The sequence below is a fragment of the Amia ocellicauda genome, chromosome 15 (genome assembly GCF_036373705.1).
Source record: "Amia ocellicauda isolate fAmiCal2 chromosome 15, fAmiCal2.hap1, whole genome shotgun sequence".
NCBI lineage: Eukaryota > Metazoa > Chordata > Actinopteri > Amiiformes > Amiidae > Amia > Amia ocellicauda.
In genome coordinates this window covers 17,991,850-18,015,346 of record NC_089864.1, presented here as the reverse complement: position 1 = coordinate 18,015,346, position 23,497 = coordinate 17,991,850, and the positions used below count along the sequence as shown (strand labels likewise).

At 37.3% G+C, this 23,497-nt stretch overlaps 1 protein-coding gene across 10 annotated transcripts in view; it reads left to right on the top strand.

Annotated features, from left to right (window-relative positions):
* The window catches only part of ppfia2 (PTPRF interacting protein alpha 2), a 193,052-nt gene that overhangs the window by 7,611 nt on the left and 161,944 nt on the right, over window positions 1-23,497 (top strand). For all 10 annotated transcript variants that reach the window (XR_010804706.1, XM_066687113.1, XM_066687114.1 and 7 more), the window contains exon 2: window positions 66-320. Coding sequence is in view for 9 of the 10 variants with exons in the window: in XM_066687113.1 (XP_066543210.1) it covers window positions 72-320 (249 nt within the window). In the remaining variant the exon portion in view is untranslated. The remainder of the gene's footprint in view (window positions 1-65; window positions 321-23,497) is intronic.

The window sequence follows — 23,497 nt, the reverse complement described above, 5'->3', positions numbered from 1 at the left end:
CTTAACACATTTTCTTCAGTCCTTTAACACAGGGGTACAATAACCATGGCTTCTTGTCATTCCAGGGAGAAATGATGTGTGAAGTCATGCCGACCATCAACGAAGACACCCCCATGAGCCAGCGGGGCTCGCAGAGCAGCGGCTCTGACTCGGACTCGCATTTCGAGCAGCTGATGGTCAACATGCTGGACGAGCGTGACCGGCTGCTGGACACGTTACGTGAGACGCAGGAGAGCCTGGGTCTGGCTCAGCAGCACCTCCAGGACGTGATCTACGATCGCGACTCCCTGCAGAGGCAGCTCAACTCTGCGCTCCCTCAGGTGGGTGAGTGCGGCAGGCGGCTGGGCTCCCTCGCTGCTTCCCTGTGCTTTTGTTCTGCATGCCTCCATTACTTCGAATCCTCTCTTAATTGCTGTGTTTAGGCTTCAGTAACAATAGATTTGCGGATATAGTTGTGCAGCATTAGAGGTGACGAATGTATCAGAAAATTGGCTAATCTTATCTCTGGGCACAGGTTAAAGGTTAAAGTGCTTTTGGGGACCATTAGGTAGGATTCAAATTGGCTGGTTTAGTGGTATGCTAACTCGTTTCTGACGTGAGGAAGTGAGTTTTAATTTTGGCATAGAACAAAGGTGAGTTTTAATAATAATATTTGGGGGCAGGGTGTACCTATTGAGGAAGTGTGTGTCGTATGGATGATCTAAAAACTAGAGGCAACATTCATGGAACCAAATGCACCATAAATTAAAGTTGTGGGGCTAGCAGGACTTTAGACTTTTCTTTGAATAGTGGACAAATAAGTGTACAATACTGGACCAACTAATGTACTCTTAGTCTTAAACGTGTTTCATGTTACCCAAGAAAATTGATTAATAAACTTTTGATCCAACATTACTCGGATATGATAATTCCCATGTATTCATTTAATTTCTGATCAACACCCTAATGTGAGAACATCATTTGCACTGAAAATCACTGACTGGACTGGATTTGTGGAAAAACGTACATACTAATTTGTTGAAAAGTATTTTTATACCCCTCCGTATCTGCACAGGGTTTAAAAATGTGTCGGTATCTTGCACTGCTTTCCTGAAATCTCAGTGGCATTTAAGTTTAAAGAATACAATTTGTACAATATCTGCTAAATCATGTCTTGTGTAATGGTTCTTATCTAGAAACTACTGAGAAAACATTGTGGGGAAACCGCAGCTATTAAAATATTTTATACTAATTAAAAATTAGCATCTGTGTTGATGAGCTTTCTCAAATATTTAAATTTTTCATATAAATTAGTATTGCATTTTAATAAAATCTCTAATAATCATTCAATGTCCATGTTGGCAGGGAGTTAGAAACTGTATACAGGATGCATGTATTCATTTTCATTCTGGAACTGCTTTTTATTTAGTTATTCAGCGCTTAAAATATTATTCTTATGTCATAGCTTCTTTAAAATATGTTATTAAATTATACAAATGCTATTGCTCCTCAGACATTTTCTGGTGGGCGTTCTACCTGGCTGGTTTAATGGTGCTTTTAAAACTGCAGCCTTGCATTCCCTTAAGAGAAGGATGCCACGGCTGGCTAGCTTAATATTTTTTTAAGATTCTAATTACACTCCTTGTCTTTTGCATTGCTGTACTTAGTCAGCTCTATCCATTCATCTTACCTTTTGTATCCAATCAGAGGTGACAGGGCAGGCATCCTATTTTAAAGACTTAAAAGTCTGAAAATCTTTATTTAATGAATTATTAATTGTGAAAATAAGTCAACCACTATAAATAACGATGAGCACAAAACAAATAATAAAACAATCCAAATATCATGAAGATGCTGAATCGTAGAGACTGATGACAAAGTAAAGGAAAAACCTGAATAAATGAGTGGAGGAACATAACGAATGCAGATGCCTGCAAACAGGTGTACTGCATGATACAATTAAGCAATTAACATCCTATCATGCTCTGTGGCATGTATAAAAATGCTGAGCAGGCCCAGGTGACCTCGATGTTGGATCAAGATGGCAAGAGGAAAGGATCTAATTGACTTTGAAAGAGGGGTCATTATTGGGGCATGAATGGCAGGAGCTTCAGTCACAAAGACTGGCTCGTGTTCTGGACAAGTGGGCGAGTGAATGTGTGGCTACACCAAGAGAACGGTACAGGCCCAACTGCTTGACCCCTACGGTGAGGGGGTCTGGAAGCTCTGTTATGCTGTGGGGGGCATTTTTCCCTTAGAGGGAAGGGTCACTGCAAATCATTACAGAGTTATTCTGATTGATCACCTTTATCCTATGGTGACACATTTCTATCCTGATGGGAGTGGTCACTTCCATGATGACAATGCCCCCATCCACAGGGCACAAGGGCTCACTGAATGGTGTGATTTGTATGAAAATGATGTGAATCATATGCTATGGCCTTCGCAGCCGCCAGATCTCAACCTAATTGAACACCTATGCGAGATTTTGGAGCGTCGTATTAGACAGAGCTCTCCACCACCATCATCAAAACCCCAAATTAGGGAATATCTTTTGGAAGAATGATGTATATCCCTGCAGTAGAGTCCAGAGACTCTAGAATTTGTGCCAAGAGCATTGAAGCTGTTCTGGTAGCTTGTGGTGCCCAGCCTTACCGAGACGCTTTGTTTCCTTTAATTTGTCTCCCGTCTGTATGTAGCAAGTAGAAAAGAGCTGTGGGAGGTGGAGGATCTATGCAAAATGAATTGTTTTAAATTACGTGAAATAAAAACATTCTGGCTACAGTTCTCTGTCAGAGATTTATGCTACACTGTATATAAGATATTCATATCTTAGAACTAGTCTAGTCTTAGTCTAGTTAAAGAAACATTAAATGCAGAAAAATGTATGTAAATATGAAAACTATAGTGTATTGTTTTCTGTTATTTTACCTCAATTATTTAGCTTATTACCTCTTGTAACAGGGGGTACCTTTCTCTCTTAGTCAGAGAGCTGTAGACAGTTTTCAGAACTTGATTTATTGGACCAGAGGACCGTGGGAAAATCTGGAAAAAGGCAACGTTCTTTTAAATGGTGAGCCTGAAACAGGGCAGAGAAGGAGTATACACACGAGTTACCATGGCACCAAGGAAGGAGATTAAATACAATAGCCAGAAAGAAAAATGTTAATTTATCTATTAAATCTATTAATTTATTTGCTAAAATTCAGACAAACAATGCCTCTCTCGCACTTGTCCCAAAAGCAGGCAAACTGTCAGTAGAATGAATACAAACTGATTTCAGGGCATTGAAACAGGCTTACACATCTCAAACCACAGTTTTGGAAAAATAGCTGTTACCTACGCTTTCACACAATTGCAGCAATAGTAACAGCACAAGCATCCTTTCTGTTTAAATTGCATTACAAGCAAAAATATGCTCTGTAAAGGTTTTTGTAAATGACAACATGAGCACCACCATGGATTGAAATCGCATTATTCTGGCATTAATGGAATCTTATTGTGAGGACCTCTACATCTACCAGCACAATAATGCAACATGTCAGACAGCAGAGTGTGAACTCGGTGGTTCAATTAAAAAAGTATTGAAAATGCTTCATGGCCTGCTCAGAGCCTTGACACCAATCTCCCAAAACAGTGGTTCCCAGTCACCGATTTGTAAACAGCTGTCTGTTGTCCAAAGAGTTTTGGGACGCGAACTTGCCAAAGGTATGATAACACTGAGGTAGCAATCCTCATGATTTTTGTCCCCCTATATATTTTTTCTCTAGGCAGATAATTATTTGTATGCTAGCTATATGCATATATACCTACAGTATTCATTAATTTATTACCTAAAGTCAGTCATTGAGTCTTTAAAGTGTTGGCTAACTACAGTATACTGAGCACCGTTAGCAAGCAGGCTGTTCAAAAGCTGTGTGGCACTTTGCTTATTGAACGCACCTCTGTCTCGGCCTACAGGCAGTGCTGGCTTTCATGGATAATGGTGTACTTAGTCAATATGACTATAAATCAGTCTGAGATTCCACTTGAGTAGCCAACACTTACAACAGAGGAAGTGCCCGGCTGTCTTGCTCTGGTATATTTAGAAAACTGCATTACTGAAACGAAGACATTTTTCATCCAGTATCTCACTTCCTGCTAATAATGTCCCAGAGAATCTGTGAAATGCAAACTTAGGAGCAATTAGATCAAAATAACTTTAGTAATTGGTGACCAATTTCATTTTTACAAGTAATCACAAAATAATAGTACATTAATGGCTTTTGCATTCATAATACTTTCACTTTCAGTAGTCCTAGAAACCAGTAATATATTTAATACTGGTGGTGTAATTATGGAGAAAGGCTCAGTGATATGCTTATTTACTTAGGCAAGGCATTTGACCTCCTTAACATATCACATGACTGACTATGGATTTCTGAGATGTCTGCTACACATTACTTCAGTTTTCAACCGTTATAAATGTGTGTTGAGTGACACAGGAGTACAGATAATGTAATTTCACCTACTATATGCTCAAACAAGGTTAGACTTCTGTTGCCAGATGCATGCTGAGTTGGTAGAAATCAGATGTACTTTGATTTCTGTATTTGAGCCTGTTATGGTGATGTCACTCTCCAGATCTATCTCCAAATAGCCTTCAGATATGAAGTAGAGAGATCTTGGCTAGTTGTACTCCACTTCTGACCTCCATCACCGGCTTGATAATTAAGGGGGCATGCTATTTATATACATCATTATTGAAGTTAATAGGACTCTTGGATTGCCATTAGCCTTCTATTTGTCATCAAGGTCAAAAAACAGATCTATCAAAACCCTCCCAAGAAGATGAATGTTCCAGTTTTGACAATAGTGTCCATCTGTTCAAGGTTAGCGGGGGAGTTACTGTTACTGTGGAAGAGGACAGGAGAAAGTTGAATCCAAACGTGTGGTCAGAAAAGTGGTTCAGGAGGCTGATTCTGTCCCAAGTGGAAACAAGTAGGGATCTTCAAGAGACTCATCAGGATATAACAAGTCCAAGACTAAGTCAGATGCATGATGCTGGTGTTCATGGCAGAGCTCATAGAAGAACCTTTGCTGAAATGGTCAAGATCTTGTTCCGTATTTGGATGAAACACAAAATTGAGTCTTGAATATCATCCCTTCATCCCAAGCATCAAGGTGGACCTGCTTTTGCTTGGGGACTATATTGGGAGATGTTTCACTTCTCCATTCATGAGTGACTCCTGTGTCTTCCTAGGCACTTGCAGGTTCAGGGTATTGGATGTTTCATCTGCATCAAATCCTCTGCTTGCTGTGATAGATAGACAATAGGTATTCTGGTCTTGCAGCGCAAAAAGTAGCATGTGGCTCTGCTTTGTCTCATTGACATTGACTCATTTCAGATTCTTAAAATAAAAAGAAACATTTTGAAAAGGTCGATTTGTTTTCATTTAGTTTCGGTCATGGTCAAACGAATGATTGTTGATGTACAGTACGCCACCTGGCACACAATCAAAGATTTGACACTCATTACAATCTCAGTGCTTAATGGCAGGTTACTGTTGGATACAAGATGCAACAAAATCCTCCTTCACGTATCAGGTTTGTAATATGAAATCGTTGAGTGGCTGGAAGTTTTATTTGAATCTCAGACATAGCCTAACAGAATGTAAATGGTCCAATTTGATTTAATACGTTGCAAAATTGAAGCATTTTGTGGACACAGCTTTGCAGGAGGGAGTGCTATGGAAAAGGCACAGTGGAGCTGCACGCTTCTGTTAATGTTGATCCCATGTCCCTCCAAGCAGAGCTTTGCTCTCTCTGTCAGGGCCGATGCTGGCATGTGATTTCTCAACCCTCTACTGTACCTCCTGATGACACATCCCATAGGCTATGACAATGATTGGAGTGACAATTGCAGCCCACTGAAGCCTTCTATTGTACATTTCTGTTTTGAGGTCAGGATATGGATGCATCTTTTTGCATTAGGTTATATATATATATATATATATGTGTTTTAGTAATCACACGCTGATTTATCTGTACTTTATTTTCACAGATTCTTCAGCCCTGATTCAGCTCACAGGAAAATACAGATTCCAGTTGATTGCGCTAAGTTATGAAAAGGTGTGTTACACTGCATTGATAGCTCAGTTCCATCAACCGGAATCTTACTTTTTCTCTAACGGAATCAGTGTCCATAAAAATAAATGTATGAATATATAATAATAATCTTCTGTTCAATAAATAGGAAAAGATTGAATGCAGTCTGTCATTGTACTAGCAGCTGCATAAATACTGAAGCGGTTTTGGCCTCGGTATCTGACAAAACCTACTGACTGGTACCAACATTTTTCTGGCATAGTTGGGCATTTTAATCTCCTCAACTGAGATGGCAGCACTGACCTATACGATTTTAGCTGGATTTGAACCTGGACAAATCATTACACTGTCCTATCATTCATTCATTACTGGTATGTCAGTAACCCCATTCCATATCCTAAACTGGTACTGCAATTATCTTAATTTTGCCTTTTCTTATTCATAATTAAAACTATAAAAATGAAAACTCTACTCAAGAGCAATTTAGACATTCAGTCTGCCTTTTTTGTCTACGAAAACCCACTAATTACGCACAAGGTAGCTGAGGAGGAATGCGTGTGATATCAGAAAATTCTTACATTCAAACATTACTTTCGGGAGATCCTGGTTCAAGATTCAATGGTGATCATATCTTAACTTGACATCTTCACCAGATTGTTTATGCAGGTTTTTGCTCTGTATCTGGTGGAAGAAAATGTCAAATTACATTGCAGAAGTAAGCAAATTTGCTCAAATGAACCAAACAACCTAATGGGTTTTGAATATGAAAAACCTATCTTTGAAGGTGCATTTATCTTTGAATTTGCATTTTACCACAGCAGGAATATCTCTCAGAAAATGTAAACAAGGTGAAGATCCCTTGCACCTTAACATTGACATTTCCCAAAGGAGTGATTGTTTTCTGGAACAGGAATAAAATATACATATCCCTTGTATTTCTACAGGAACTATAGCCCATCCTATCTGTGCCCTACTTCCCTTTCTAGAACTAGCTAGAGCCAGCTGTGGTCAGTATTTTTTTCCTCTTCTCTGGTTTAGGATGGTACAAGCAAGCGTACAACTGAAGTTTGTTAGGCAGACAAAAGGGGAAGAAAACAAGAGTGTTCCCTCTTCGCATTTATGTTCGGCTATAGATCTTCATGCTTGGGCTGCTCACAAACCTACCCCCAGGGTGCCACTGGAAACTCAGGTCTGGAGTGTGAAAGAGAAAGAGTCCCATTATCTTGCAATGTTCTTCGAGGCTGATTAATTGTCATTACAGTCTGTGATCTTGAAAAGTCACCTTTTACCAATGACTGTTGAGCCTCACAATAAGAGATTGAAGTGTCTCGTGCCTGAGCATCAGTAGTCTTTTGTCATGCAGTTTGCTGTGCCTGCAGTCTGTGAGTTCAAGCACCCGCAGTACAGTTTAAAGCACAGCACTTATTTACACAAATTAACCTGTGTGTGTGTGTGTGTGTGTGTGTATGCATGTATGTATATATATAATATATATACACACACACAATAAATAATCAAATACTCCTCCTCTCTTGTAATATCTGTCAGTTATTGCATAGTGACTTAATCAACGATGTATATACTGTTGTTAACATTGTCTACGTAATTTGTTTAGCACCTAACATAAAAAGCAGGCAATCACCACCCAGTTTCTTCATATTATTGCCCCATTAACTTTGTTCAAAATGAATTCTTGTGCCAAATCTGTAATTGTAATTTACAAGTGTTGCTTTAGTTTAGTACATTTCATTTTAATAAATTATACAAAACCCAATTTTTGCAGATTTTTACAGAAATGCCCAGGATTAAATATTCATCAACAGCAGTGGCAAAAAATAGGCCTAATTATTTCCATAAAACCGCCATTGCGCTTGTTTTCTACATGTCACTGGAAGTTTCTGACTCATTTGCAACACGTTTATGTATCTGATGGAAGAAATAAACACTCCTTTAGTTCTTTAGCTGTAGCCCTTATTGTGGTATATTGGTGTTGCAACTGCCCTTTCTTGGTACATCTATCCCATTATTGTAGTAGAACATACTACTACTCAGTGTAGTGAAGTGGAATATCGCGACTTCATAACTGCACTATTTTTTTTTTTCAAGCACTTCACACCTTTTCAAATGTCATTAGTGTTCTTCCCAGCTATGACCTGTCTGTTGGAATCAGCACCATGTTACTAACTGACTATTTTAAAATTGAAGCTGTTAATGAATGTCTAAAGCTGGTACACATCTGGTATGTAGCTGGTACAGATTTCGCAAATGTCAGTCATCTAATGAATGAGTTGAATTGAAAATATGTTTTCACTCTAAAATTGAAAGGAAACCATATATTCGCTGCTGAGCTGGTGAACTTCTGTACATGGTATTTTATTGATCATAAGAGCTAAATTCTCTCTTATACATGCTTATCTATGTATATATATATATATATATATATATATATATATATTTTAAAACATTGATTTTTGACTCCTCTAAGGCCCATGTCTTCTCCGTTCTATCCACCAAATAGACAAAATGCTGGGAGTCTCGTGTGCTCCCTCTGCTCCAGAGCATATGTTCACAGCAGTGTAGACATCTCTGGTATATTTGGTCATTTAGTAGTAGGAATGAGAGCTAACTTCTCATTGGATCAACAGAGGACAATTTCAGCAATTGCTAGTCTTAGATGAATGCTTAGTAGGAATTCAATTCCAGCAAAATGAAAAAAATAAACATGGAGGAAAGATGAGAAGATGGGAGAATCAATGATGAGTTAATTACTTAATTCATTTTAGACCAAAAGCAATAACCAAGTGACAGCTTTCCGCAGAACAAGAAGGTTGGAAAGACACTACACAGCTCTGTATTTCTTAGGGGACAAATATCTGAATAGACGCCTCATTAATTGTTTTAAAATATTAAATGTTGTGACATAAAAATGGTATTAAATAATTATTGTTTATTATGGAGTATGTACAGTAAAAGTATTAGTTTATGCAGGGAATAACAACGATTAGAAATAGTACATTGTAAAAAACAAGAAATATAAATAAATAAATAATGATCCCAATAATACTAGGACTTCTGGGAAATCATTACTACAATGAGATTCTATTACACAAACTGGCATTTACGTCAGTTTTTTTTTTGTTTTTACACTTGATTTACAATCTACTCTTTTTTTAGTTTTTACTTTAGTTTAAACTCAAATTCAGGAAGCACGTTGTTGTGGAACATAGTGGTTGTTGTCCTGTCAAGCGTTGTAAACATTTTAACAACTTGAAGCGAAAAATATAAAATACACTTTATCGGGACCTTGGTGTGGTTGAATCACTCATCAGGAAAAGTATTTTGTTCATACAGATTAAATCACTCAATCCATGGCCTTCCACTGACAGCACTTCAATGACAAAAATGTGCCGAAGTCATGGGCAGAAAAAGAGTCAGATGCAATACATCTTTCATTTTGTTTGTTAAATGAGTACTTCTCTATCTTTGGATTAAAGTGGTGTATGCCAATTCCTATGAAAAATAAAGCAGTCATTTGCCGGTCTGTTTCAGATCCACTATTTGTTCTGTTTAGGTACCAATCTGTGTATTAGGATATCGTAGAAATCATACCTCTATCAGGGTTGAAAATCCTTAAAGGTATGCAATTTTACTGACCAGTGGAGAGTGGAAAGCTGATCAAACTATCCAAGTCTCCTGGACAGATGCACATTAATGGAATTTCCAGTGGCATTAATGGATCTCTTAAAATGGAAATGAAGTTGTGCAAATGCAATTGAACACTGTTGTTTAATATACTAACCACCACTGTAATATATATTTACAATATTTCAAACTTTTAATCAACTGACAGTAGAGAATAACACTTGCAATCAATCTGTGGTGATGCCTAATTTAAAATAGTTTACTCAGGATATCCCATCAGTGATTGTACATCTTGTCTGGATTGGATAAAACCGTAACTGATAGGCAGATCTGTAGTTCCAAATCAGGATTTCCTGAGTAATTGTTACAATGGGCAGTTAACACAGTCAAGCTAGCAGCAGCTAAGATGACTCGTCACTGGAAAACACATTATAATATCAGTATATAATATCCATAATGGATAATATCAGTAATACTAATGTGTTGGAGGTGTTCAGTATTTTTATAATTTATTAAGTAAAATGTACAGAATATCTTCCTGCGGAAAACAGAAAAGAGATTTTTAATGTTATTGATTGTGTTGCCACAATTACATTCCGAACACTTGTGTGGCATTAGTATTACAACTTCTGCTATTTACGATGATGATGATAACCCACACGCTCTCTTATGTTTTGAGTTGCTGCCAATTTCTTGTCACCTGTCTATTGCAACCAGTCCAGGCCTCAGTCTTGATATATGTTCATGAATATTCATGTCACCAGCTAATAGACACAACAATTCGAAGAAATCATTGTTTATTGAAATAATGATGTGTACATTTTAAGGAGGAGTGTCTCTAATACAATAAAACTGCATTGTGTTAAAAAGATGCAGTTGATTTTAAAAGAAAAGCATTTGAATATGAAATGAGGTAGGTTTTCTGTTATATAGATGGGGAGAAAAGCGCCTTGCAATCCCACAATACACTGCATCTCAAAGATGGGAGAAAAGTGGGAGTTGACTCTTGTTTAGATACAGAATATCTGATATTACTACTGACCGTAGTACTAAATATACAGTTGTACTTTTGCTAAATGTACAGGTTTGAAATTGTCAATATAGAATTAATTGACTGTACAGTGATATATTTTGTGTATTGTTATACAGTTTCCAGATGTCCCTTATCCACCAGTGATCCAAAGGCTACATGTGTGGTCTCTGAAGTTTATATAAGTTAATCAGCAGTGCTTTGGTAACTTGAAATGGGTCATTAGAAATATTCACCTACTATACTTTTATTTTCTCCAGATTGTTTTGCTGAATAAATAAACAAAGTGTAAGGACTATTTTCTTATGAGACCCTGTGAATTTATAGCAGATACAAGCAGAGGGCAAATGAAAGTCAGAAAGCTGGCAGTGGTTGTGAGTATTGTGGTATAGAAGATGCCTTGCTAATGCATTTGAGAATTTGGATGACCAATACTCAGTGGTTTTTATTTCTGCAATCGCAAATAGATGTTATTTATGATTAATTGTGTTTAGGAAAATAGATAACTGAAAACACAAGAGATTTAATTTGGAAAACATAGATTGCCGAAGTAGAAATTGCATTAAAAAGAAATCATTAAGCAGTCTTAATGTCGCTCTCTCTCTCTGTCAGAAATCTATTCCAAACACATTTACACTATATAAACACAGTGATTCATGATATTTTCCATACATGATGTTTGGTGAATTATGTTATTATTTTAAGAGGTAATTGTCCAAATCCATGAATTGAAGGGTGGATTTAGATTTTACATTGGAAACAGATTACTCCTGTTGTTAAAAGATGTTGCGTTTGTTCCGCATACTGATCTATCTGGGTTAAATAATTAGTTTCTAGATAATTCTGTTTAAATGGATATCTTCCATTTCTGTATATTTCCAACATTTTGATCCTCTGCTCAGAGTGCAGCTGGAGCAATCTGCAAAGTGTCCTTGCATTTTTATAGGAAAAAAAAAATTGTTCACAATAAAAAGGTGGCCTTGCATTTCAGAATCAGTATTCTCTACCTTGTTCATGTGGGCAGCTGCATCTCTCATCAATTTGAAGAGCTGTCTGCTGTCTCGGTAACGCACCGAATTCCTGGAAACAATGCTCATCTCTGCAAGCCATGTTGTATTGTCAGCCTAAATGACAGTTTGTAAATATGGGAAGTCTGAGTATCCTAGTTAGATGGGGAATATACTGAGTATCATAGAAAACATAGAATATAAAGCATATGTGGCGTAAGGCACACTTATAAATTTCCATTAAAGAAGTGAATTTATAGTATCACCTTATCACGAATCCTGGAATCTTGTAGAACTCAATTTCTGTAATAATTGGACGCAGACACCAATTCCAAAGATATAAATTGTCAAATTTATTCAAAACAAAGACTAAATGTAGCACTACACTAATTATAAAAAAGGGAAAAACTAATTAAAATTCAACTCTAGATCAACAAATCAAAGACAAATCACTTCCGTGACCAAATCAAAGATCGCATATGATAACACAAATCGTTAAACAAAAAAGGTTATAAACACATTGACTACAATACCGGTTAGTAAGACGAAGGTGAGTCTCTCATTAGTATTGTTAGTCAGACATTAAATAACTACGCAGGTTAGTATTTATGTCAGGTAACTTCTCGTTATATATATATCAGTCTCATTTACGTTTAGGTGCCGAGAAAGATCCTATCATTACTTGTTACCACAATTTCCCTTAACTGATTATTATTCAATGATTAAGGATAGGCAGGGCCACCAATAATCTAATGTCTATTAACTTGTGTCAATTTCAGACTAAACAGTTAAACAGGAATGAGAAGATATTTCTCGGCGTTGACAGATTTTATTTCTAAAATTATCAACAAAACAGTTTAATGCAACACACATTTATATTTAAGAAAACTTAATGATATTACACATTCTAGAGTTATGAATCACAGATTAACATTTCTAATTGATTTCTCAAATGTCATGAATCATGAACTCCAAACTGTTAAACTTATCTGAACTTCGTCGCAGAGAGGCCTCTCTGGCTTCGGGCTCAGATAACAGCACACGGCACGAGGTCCGTGTGGTTGGAACAAAGGCAGTCCGGTTCGGCTTTGTCCAAGAACTTCCACTCAGTCGATGCACCTGGAAGTTGGGGTTTCGCGAAAGTAGAGTCTTTTCCAAACAGATTTTCCACTGGTTTGAAGGCTCCAAGGTTGTGCACAAAATCTTCTTGGCAAGCAGGGTCTCTCACCGTACTTATTTGAAGACGAAGTCTTTGAGGAAAGCAGGGCCCTGTTCGTTCCAAGGGTCAAGTTTCTAACGACTCAAATAGCTATTTAAATGACTGACACTTGCGTATACAGTCGACTTAGTCAATTGTCCAGCTGTAAAACTCCACTGATCAGGTGGGCACAGGCGGGCAGCGCAGTCTGTAAAGTTCTTTATTTAATAAAGTCCTTTAAAAGAATTCTTGTACGGCTCAATCTCCTTCTCCCAGTTTAACTCTTCTGTTGCCGGCAAAGACTTGGTTGGTTTCTGGTTCCGGTTCTGGCAACAGAGCTACAGGTTGAGCTGTGGCAGCGAGTTTCTGGTTCAGGTGAGAGAGAGAGAGAGAGAGAGAAAGGCAGTGCGCTGTTCCTTATAGTCTGTCAGATCAATAGGTGATTGGTCCCCGAGTTCTTGAGATTGGATTTCGGTTTCAGCCCCCAGTGTCCTATTGGAGGGGGGCTTGATTTATGACTGATGTCAATCCATGCCATCTTTTGGAAATGCCGGTTGGCCCGGGTTCGTAGCTCTATGTCGGGATTTCGGCTCTCGTCCACTTCAAAGAGTTTTTATCACCTACAGGCCCCTTTCTCCAGACATCTCATAGCAGGATTCCAACCTATTTGGCCTCTTCTCGGTGCCATCCTCCCCAAAACTGTCACTTTGATGCAAACCAGTTCCAAGCTGATGAGCTAAGGAAATCTGATAACTTTGGGGTGGGAGAGGTCTTCTTTAGATCAGTGCTTCAGCTCAGAGCCCAAAATGCTCTTATCAAAATACACCCAACATAACGCTACACGTATGTATTCCTCTGCCAAAATCTACCGGTCAAGCATGTTGATGGAAGACATTTTACAAAAATCCTTCCTTGGGAGACATTCCTTGCATGGGAATATTTTACTGATACCCTAGAAAGGAATCATATTATGGAAAGGCTCTGAAGATGGTGAGCTATAGAAAATTGCTGGCAGGCATATCCTACATCATATTATTCAATAGAATGATTTGCTCTAACCTTGAGAATCTTGAAGATGTATAATGTGGTTCAGTGTTGCACACCCAGTGAAACCCCATGAAAATCAAATAAATACACCATGTTTCCTTCAAATATATACATACAGAAGGATGTTGCTTGGAGAGATCTGTCCGTCCAGCTACATACTTTTCCAGTCAGATGGCAGGGCCTAGAAATTAGGGGATAGAAGCAATCAACTACCAGATGAAGATTGTTTCTTCCTAACAAAGCTAATTGTTTTAGGGGGGGCGGTTTGGGAGAAAGTAAACAAAGTTGAGTGTACACGTCACATCTCACTGTTTCTTAATTTAGACCGTTCCATTAAACTCGTGTCGGTGTTCAGATGGGATGAGGTTGCTGAATTCTGCGGAGGAAATCACAGTTGCTTAAAGTTTGTGCCAAGTCGGAGCTTTGTTTCCTGCAGATCTCTCCTGTTCTATTTAGTGATAATTACAACCTCGGTGATTCCTGAGACAAGGCCTAACCTCCCACAGATCACAGCTGCTCATTTTGTGCGTAGAACTATTTACAGTGTTATGTTTTCATGCCCCAGCACTCACTCACAGTTGTAGACGCTTAATTATTTCAAAAGGGATATTTTAACAACCCGATCCAGCCTGTTTGCAGTCGAAGGAGAAATGTGGTAGGACTCACTCGAGCCTCCCCACAATTCAGGTTAACATTTTTGTTAGGCAATGAAAAATAATTAAATCAACAAATGTAAAAATGATGTTTTCTGTTTCTATGCCTTTTCGTTGCTTGATAGCCATATGCATTGTAATGGTTTATATGGAGTTGAAGAATTTTCTAGCGAGTGTCCATAGGGAAGAACATGCAAAGGATCTCCATGCAAGCAGTCTACGGATATAAAGTTAATTGTTACCGAGTTACTCTTTACACCCATTATTATGGTTTAACTGGGACGACTTGCACACATTGATCCTGCATGGTTCTGATGAGGCGAGTTATAAAATCCCTCCTTTCTCCTTTTCTTTTTCCTTTTATAGGAATATTGTACCATAATAACGTTTGCCATTTCAAGGTTACCACAGCTATCCCACAACTTTCAGTGATGGATACTCGACTGAAATCGTTCAACCCCGCCATAATTAAAGACGGTATATGAAAAGAAACGAAACTTAACATATATGGCGCTTACCTGAACTTTAATTCCTTAAAATTACACTTTGTCAAGATTGGAAATACTAACATCTCTTGTGTCTGAATACTACATTCAAGTTGTCATTATCTTTTTTTATCTTAAATGATTTCCACTTGCCTTTTCAGCTGGAGTTTTTAGCAATCACTGTGCAGAACTGTCTCACTACAAAGGAAGCTTTATAGCAGCCCAGCATGTGATAGTCTTACAGGACTGATGTTTTATAACCCTGCATGTGATTACTGAAGATTTCATGGTTAATACGACTGCGTTTTGTGTGTGATCCTATGGAAGAAAAAAAAGATCTTAAGGAGTGTTTTGTTAAAAGCTGTACTATTCATCTACAAAATGTAGCTTTTCAGTGCAGGGACCTGATGTCTCCTTTGTTGATTATACATGTTGAAGCACCAAATATATTTGAATCTATTGCCAAATACTTGTGAAGGAAACTAGAAGGATTACTATAGTTAGTTGAAACATGTACACATTTTTAGCTATATCTATGACATATGTTAATGTACATCAAATGAGCAAACCATGAGAATCCGTTGAAATACTTTTTAGGTTGGAGAATACTTTCTTCTGAGCAGATATTATTAAGAACCTCAAAAATAGTATCCAACTATTCAGGATAAGTTTAAATGATTCATCTGTCTCTAGTAGAGTTCAGACAGACTTCGTTTTAGAAATTACATTTTGATTTTTATATTTTGAAAATTGAAGAAATGAAGGGTTCCTTATTCCTTAATGACTGGAAATCAGCTGACATCCGTGAAAAGAGAAATAATTGGTGTGGTGGGGGGGAAATATGGTTAAAAGGAGATTTGTCATAAGCAGTAAATCAAGATAAAAATGTTTAATAGGACATCATGAGGTTGGCCTTTTGAAAAGCTTCGTTTGAAGGGCTAACATGACAAGAAAAGACTAACAGAAAATAAGTGATGGAGTCCCATATGACTGAATTAAATGTAATGGAGAACTATATGTAGGTACATGGTATCATTATTGCAACTGTCTCTGAACAATCATATGATTTTTATGATCAAACAGCACAACTTGGGGCCCAGTATGGGAAAGTGAGATGAGATATTGATTTTCTTCTTTCTGCTCAGAACCATAATATATATAGTGACTTTTTCTGGTTTTCAAGGTCAATGAAAGCATATGGGTGTAGACCATTCAGTAGTTGAAAATGTTCTCTCATTTCAGATACATTTAATTAGACAGATGATTATTTTATAATGATATAATAGCCCATATAGGTTGTTTTTGTTGTATTTGGTAAAAACTTGTATCCTCTTCCTGGCGGTGTAGTAACCATATCAGTTTCCACAAACGTATTTATACATTTAAAATTGGGAAGTTAATTTATGATTCTCCTCATAGCTTAGTCCAGATTTCTGCAGATAAGTTTTTTTTCTCTACAACATCCCCTGACTTTCTCCGAGATTATGAATTGTACTGATGGATTGCCCCTGTGTTAAAACTGTAGTCCATGCATTACAGTTTTAGTGTATTGTTTTTCGTCTAGCCTATTTTTATTCCTGGTTTGGAAATCCCCCACAGTGATAAATATGGTTTCCAAAAGAGCTGATGGTTATATAGCACAGTAGTTTGTTCTATTTTATTGCTTGGTATAAAATGGTATTAGGCAACAAAGCTAATATTTCTTCAAGGTTGCCCTTTGCAGACTTTAGCATTATTAGAGCTGTTTATACACCATTACATGTCAAGACAAACTTCTGGCTTTTGCCTTTTTATTTCCTGTCTTCCATCATCAGCTTCAAAACCTGTGTTAGAAACCATTTTGATTGGCTTGTCTGTCTGAAACCCTTGTCAAGGTCCAAGAGGTGCAGAGGAATCTCATTGTGACTGGAGCTGTGGTATTTTTGTCTACGGCTGCCTTGATTTAAAAGGTGTGTACATATTGCCAGTTTGTTATTCAGTCCAGCCTGTCTTCATAACTATTTTCCTGTGGAGTGGGTCACTGTACAGTAACACATTGTGCCGCCTCCTAAAAGCTGTCCTTATTCAGAACTGTTGCCTGTGTTGAGACAGAACTGAAACGGGAAAAGAATAGTGTCTGTAATTACATTTTCATGATGTGTCGTTATAACTAGAGATGCTTTATTATAGCAAACCATGAAATTAGTGCCTGATTGAACTTGCTTTTATTAAATTCCCATTTTTTAAATAGATTTGATGTGAACCTCAAGAGTACATTGACATTGAAAATACATTTTAAAAATGTTTCTGATCTATAATTCTCAGAAATTCTACCTTCAGATCTGTATCAATGCTGTAATTCAATTAGATTTATATATGCTGCAAGTCTGTAGAGTGTCCTGTATTGTACACTCATAAATCCAAAGCTGGTTTTGCTAGGTCTCCTCCTGGCACATATGTGGGATCTGGTGCTTACTTGGTGTCCCGTCACATTTAATCCTAAGGGGCCTACAAGAATACTAATGATAAAAATGGCGCATCAGTCCTTGTCATTTTGGTTATGCACCATCAAACTTTCTTCTTGCTATGCTCTCTAATTATGGGAGCCAGTGTGTTGTCTACTAACCAATCAATGCATCACTTAGGGATAGTAGGAGAGGTAGCATCCTGCCAGCATCCTACTGAAATCCTGTCAGCAAATTTGGGTTAGATGAATGGGTAACAGCAGTCAAAACTGACATCTTGGATAAATTCTGGGAAACTAATGTGTGAATTAACTTGTGTAGTGACATTTAAGGAAAGTTTTATTGGGAAAATTTGCGTAATGGTGCCGTCATATTGGCATTTTAAACGAACAATCTCTTAAGTGGTTACATTGCTGAATGTTGGCATTCGAGTTTGAACAGTGACAATGAAGGAATTGTAACTATTCAATTGCATCACATAATACTGTGCAAGTAGACAGTATCCAAAAATGATAGGTGCATTATAACGCAAGGGATTAGCCAATTGGGAGGCCCTGTCATTTACTGCAATAATAATTTAGAGCATATTGTTGCTTTCCCCACAATTGTAAATCACAAAATAAACCCTTCATTCTGCACTCATGTGAACTTCCTATGTGTCACTCCAGCTCAGAAACAAAATTGTATGTCCTTATCATTTAATATTTTACCTATGACTGTCTCGGAACTAATACATTTGTTGAGAATTTTCAAGCCAGAAAGATTCACCTTTAGCCTTCTAAGAATATCATGGCCTACATAAGAATTTCAAATTCATATCTACACTGTGACTGTAAGACATATTTTATCCTGAGATCTACCTGACCCAAAAATTTATTTATTATTTAAAAAAAAAAAAAAAAGTGCTGAAAAAGGTTTTGCCCTCTTTTTGTGAAGAAATCTTTGGGACTTTAGGGTTCATGTACCAAATACTGGTGTGACTCATGGTAAAAGCACTGGCAGCCCCAATTTCATAAAGTAGGTCGCACTCAATATCCCTCTAGTACAGAACATGAAACGAGTGCCTAAACTCAGCGATTGTATTCTGCATGAGTGTGTAATGTGTGGGAACTCTGACTGAACACTGCCAGTGGGTGAAAGTAACGGTACAGCCTTATGAGACTTTTGACAGAATACAGAAGAAGCTGAGAGACACAATCTGAGCTCCAAGACTGGTGGGGCATTCTGTACTTCTCATCTGAAAACACGCTTTTGAGAGAGAAGTGTTAGATTGGGTGCAGGACTTGAACAAGACCGTTGTGAGCAACTGGGAAATGCTTTAGACCTTGAATTACATAATGTCAGTATTGGGGACTCGATCTACTACAACTGGTAAATTGGTAATCATGGTAACATTTTCCTTGCAGTAGTGGATTCATTGTTTTTGTTCACCATTTTCAGGGTGCAACATTTCATGGAATATAAATTGATTGTGCATAAATTAATCCCACAGTCAATTTCAAATTGTGCTTTTTCTTGTCATGATTGTGCAGATATGGTTCTATATTATTAATAATAATAATAATAATAATAATAATAATAATAATATTATTATTATTATTTATTTATTTATTGGCATATTCCAACAGGCTATGATGCTCCCCACTTCTCAATTATAATACAATGATGTTATAGAAAATAATGTACAACTGAAATAAGATTATACTATTTACATCAAGCATTTTAATCATGGCAGTGAAATTGCCACCAAGTAACCCAGTACAAATGGATGCACTGTCAAATGTAAATATGATCCTGGTGGGCTCCTCTCTGTTACTATAGTTATTGGCAGACAGTCAGTAAGTGGAATATCAAAGAAACAATAGACAAAAAACAGTATGAATATGGGAATATATTTATTTTTCTTCTACATTCTACTTATATAATACTGTGTAATACCACTTGGTTGTATACATACTATATGTCAGTCTGTTTTATCTTGACTGTGATCAACATTTACTTCAGAAATCTGAAACCAAATTTTGATCTGGATGAATGGAAAAATATGACTCATCCATCAGTTGCGTATTGTACATTGTGTCACTTATTGGTAACTCTTGTTTGCCAGGGGCTTCTCATATGCACGCAGGGAAAACTGTCATGGGGTATTCTATGCCATCAGGAGTCGTGGGTGATCCATTGCATTTAACGTTTAATTTCTGGTCAAAATGTTATTTTGGTCACTACACAAAGCTTAGAAAGTTTGGAAGAGACTGCATCAGACAAATCGAAGTGATAAACCCTATGGGATACTGTTTATTTTAGCGGATTTAAATTTCACCAAACAGCTAAAAGTCAGTCATTGTACAAGATTAGTCCAAATGAAACAACTCAGAGGTTTTATAGTTAAAGGGTAAAAGATTTTGCCCTATTTGGAGCATGTTTTCCATCTCTGCTGATTAAAAATAATCCTTCATTTGTAACTAAATACTTTGTTTCTTCCTGGAAGCCAACTATAAATCGTTCTTCCCTCAATTACACTGTCAATAAACAATTAAGGTCAGCTTATTGGATTTAGGGCACGCTGTTAAACATGTTTTCAGGGGCAGTTTTACTGCAAATAAGCTTTCTTTTACTGAACAAGTAATGTGTAAGTTCTTACATTTTAATGTAAAAAAAAAACAAAGGACCTGTGGTCAATTGGCCAATGAATGAGGTCGACGAGGATGGGGAATGAGGAATGAGGTTGTTAACGTTTCATTAAGCGAAATAAGTTATTGTGCTGGTTCACATAAGTTGTTCCTTTGATAGCTTTCTCTTGCAATTAAAAGAAATGAAGCTATTAAAAACAATGCTTATAACTAACCTGAAATGTGATGATACTGATGGTTTCGAGACCTTAGCTTTTGCATTATATCTCCCAAGTTCTAGCTGTCAATTTATGGAACATCCAACTTTCTTGCAAGGTTATTTAGTTTATTTCAGGCAAATTGAATAAAAGATTTGATGAGATAAAAGTCTGCCTTTCTTTTTAAACAATAACTTGTATCCGGCCCATGTCATGTTCAACACCAATATCTCCTGGACCATCTCAAGTTCACTACAGGAACATGTTACCGAGTTCTCATGGTGAGAGATGCCTTTGGCAACAAATCCAGATGCAGCTCTGTTAAGGTCTGGCAAACGTGTCATACTAAAATAAAAATGACTATGAACTAGTGATTGGGATCCACTTACTGTGCTCAGAGTACAAGTCGGGCCCTGTAATCCAGACTATCAGGCAATGCCATAGGTGACTATGATTTGGGTTAGTGGTTGTGTGCAATTACAGGAATGTTGTTGGTGTTGGGTGGGCTTGAGTTTGAGGACTGGTTAAACAGACTTCTTTTATGGAGACAGCCAAGACATCTTATACTGCTGCTTGAATTGCACCTGCCCTGTCTGTGTCAAGATCCTTCCACACATACAAGTTCTTGAGTAGGAAGTGCCTGAGCGTTTTTTTTACAGTGGCAGGGACTGCTTCAGGCCTCTGATTGTGACACGCGTAGACATCATGTTCATTGAGTTCAGACTGTTTCTGTTCAACACAATTAAGTCTGTAGAGAATCCAAAGCATTTAGAAATGTGTACAGTGTTGAGAAAAATGTATATGTGCGGATGTGCACATTAATGTTTATGCTACATTGCCTGGAGGGCAGGCAACCATTAGGCCTAGGCCTTAAGCCATGGACCCCAGAGATTTATTCTCTCCTATGACAAACTGTCATCCTATAGGTGTTTTTGATTTTTTTTTTTCTTCTCTGTGCCTAATGGTTTCTTTTACATTTTGAATTATTCCAAATCTTTCAACATTATGAAGGGCACCATACCAAAAAATAATTGATTGGTCGATTTGAGGAATTATGTAAATATGAGTCTGTATGCTTTTTATCTCAGCCATTACATATATTACATTTGATGCCCAAAGGTATTATTAAAATGCACTGTTGAGAGTTAATTGGAAAAGTTGCTTGATCGATAATTTAAATCCATCCCCTATGAAGACAAAGATAACTCATTATCAAACATGCACATAAGCTGGGATCTGTTATAAATCATAAGGGAAGTGAAGTGTAATAAACTGAGCTTTGGGTGATTAACATCTTTGAAGCGAATCTAAAATGAATGCCCTCCCCTCTCTTCTATGCATAGAAATGACTGCGTTTCATCAATATTAGTTCCATGATTTATACATACGTCAGATTTATTATAATAACACATTTTGTAGAGGAACAGATCATTCAGTTTTCATGTCAGTGTCATGTAACCTGTACAATGTATTAAAAGTGTGAAGATATATTGGGAATACTTAGGAGTTAGTTTGTTTTTTCCATCATCTGCGTTTTCATATTTTCAAAAGTAGAGTTAAAGGCCTGCAGAACAGACCTAGATAGAGGTTGATACAAAGATAAAATGAGACACATTTTGATGTGCATAATCTTAAAACGCAGTTGTGAAATGGGTAAACGGATGTTGAGAACAGAGAACAGAGTTTGCGAATATAAAGTGCGGTAACATGGTAACTTTTTTTTTTTTTTTTTTTTTTTTTTTAAGTTGGATCGCCATTTGAATTCTGCCACACTTTGCTGGTCCCACACAGGAGGCACCTGCCACTACACATGTTACCATCTTGTTAATTTTGGCAGGTATTGTGCATTAGAAAAGCCACTGCCAAATGACTAGGGACGTTTAAAAGTCCCTGTGAACGTTAACTTTCATAATAGACGTGAATATCTGGCAGAACTATTAAAGCACCAGAAGTGTATCAAGATCATGTAACTGTGTGCAAACAGACCGAGAGAGGAGCTTAGATTTCAAAACTCTGTTCATATGCCAAACATCTAGTGTTCCAGAAAGATAGGGGTCCAAAACATTATACAATTAGTGTTATTATTTAAGGTATTAATCATCTTCATATCTAAGAATGTTTTCAGCTGATTAGTTTTCATTTTAAAAATCAAGGTTGTCTGATTAAAAAAAAATATATATATATATATATATATATATATATATATATATATATATATATATATATATATATATATATATATATATATATATATATATATACTCACCTAAAGGATTATTAGGAACACCTGTTCAGTTTCTCATTAATGCAATTATCTAACCAACCAATCCATGGCAGTTGCTTCCATGCATTTAGGGGTGTGGTCCTGGTCAAGACAATCTCCTGAACTCCAAACTGAATGTCTGAATGGGAAAGAAAGGTGATTTAAACAATTTTGAGCGTGGCATGGTTGTTGGTGCCAGACGGGCCGGTCTGAGTATTTCACAATCTGCTCAGTTACTGGGATTTTCACGCACAACCATTTCTAGGGTTTACAAAGAATGGTGTGAAAAGGGAAAAACATCCAGTATGCGGCAGTCCTGTGGGCGAAAATGCCTTGTTGATACTAGAGGTCAGAGGAGAATGGGCCGACTGATTCAAGCTGATAGAAGAGCAACTTTGACTGAAATAACCACTCGTTACAACCGAGGTATGCAGCAAAGCATTTGTGAAGCCACAACACGTACAACCTTGAGGCGGATGGGCTACAACAGCAGAAGACCCCACCGGGTACCACTCATCTCCACTACAAATAGGAAAAAGAGGCTACAATTTGCACAAGCTCACCAAAATTGGACAGTTGAAGACTGGAAAAATGTTGCCTGGTCTGATGAGTCTCGATTTCTGTTGAGACATTCACATGGTAAAGTCAGAATTTGGCGTAAACAGAATGAGAACATGGATCCATCATGCCTTGTTACCACTGTGCAGGCTGGTGGTGGTGGTGTAATGGTGTGGGGGATGTTTTCTTGGCACACTTTAGGCCCCTTAGTGCCAATTGGGCATCGTTTAAATGCCACGGCCTACCTGAGCATTGTTTCTGACCATGTCCATCCCTT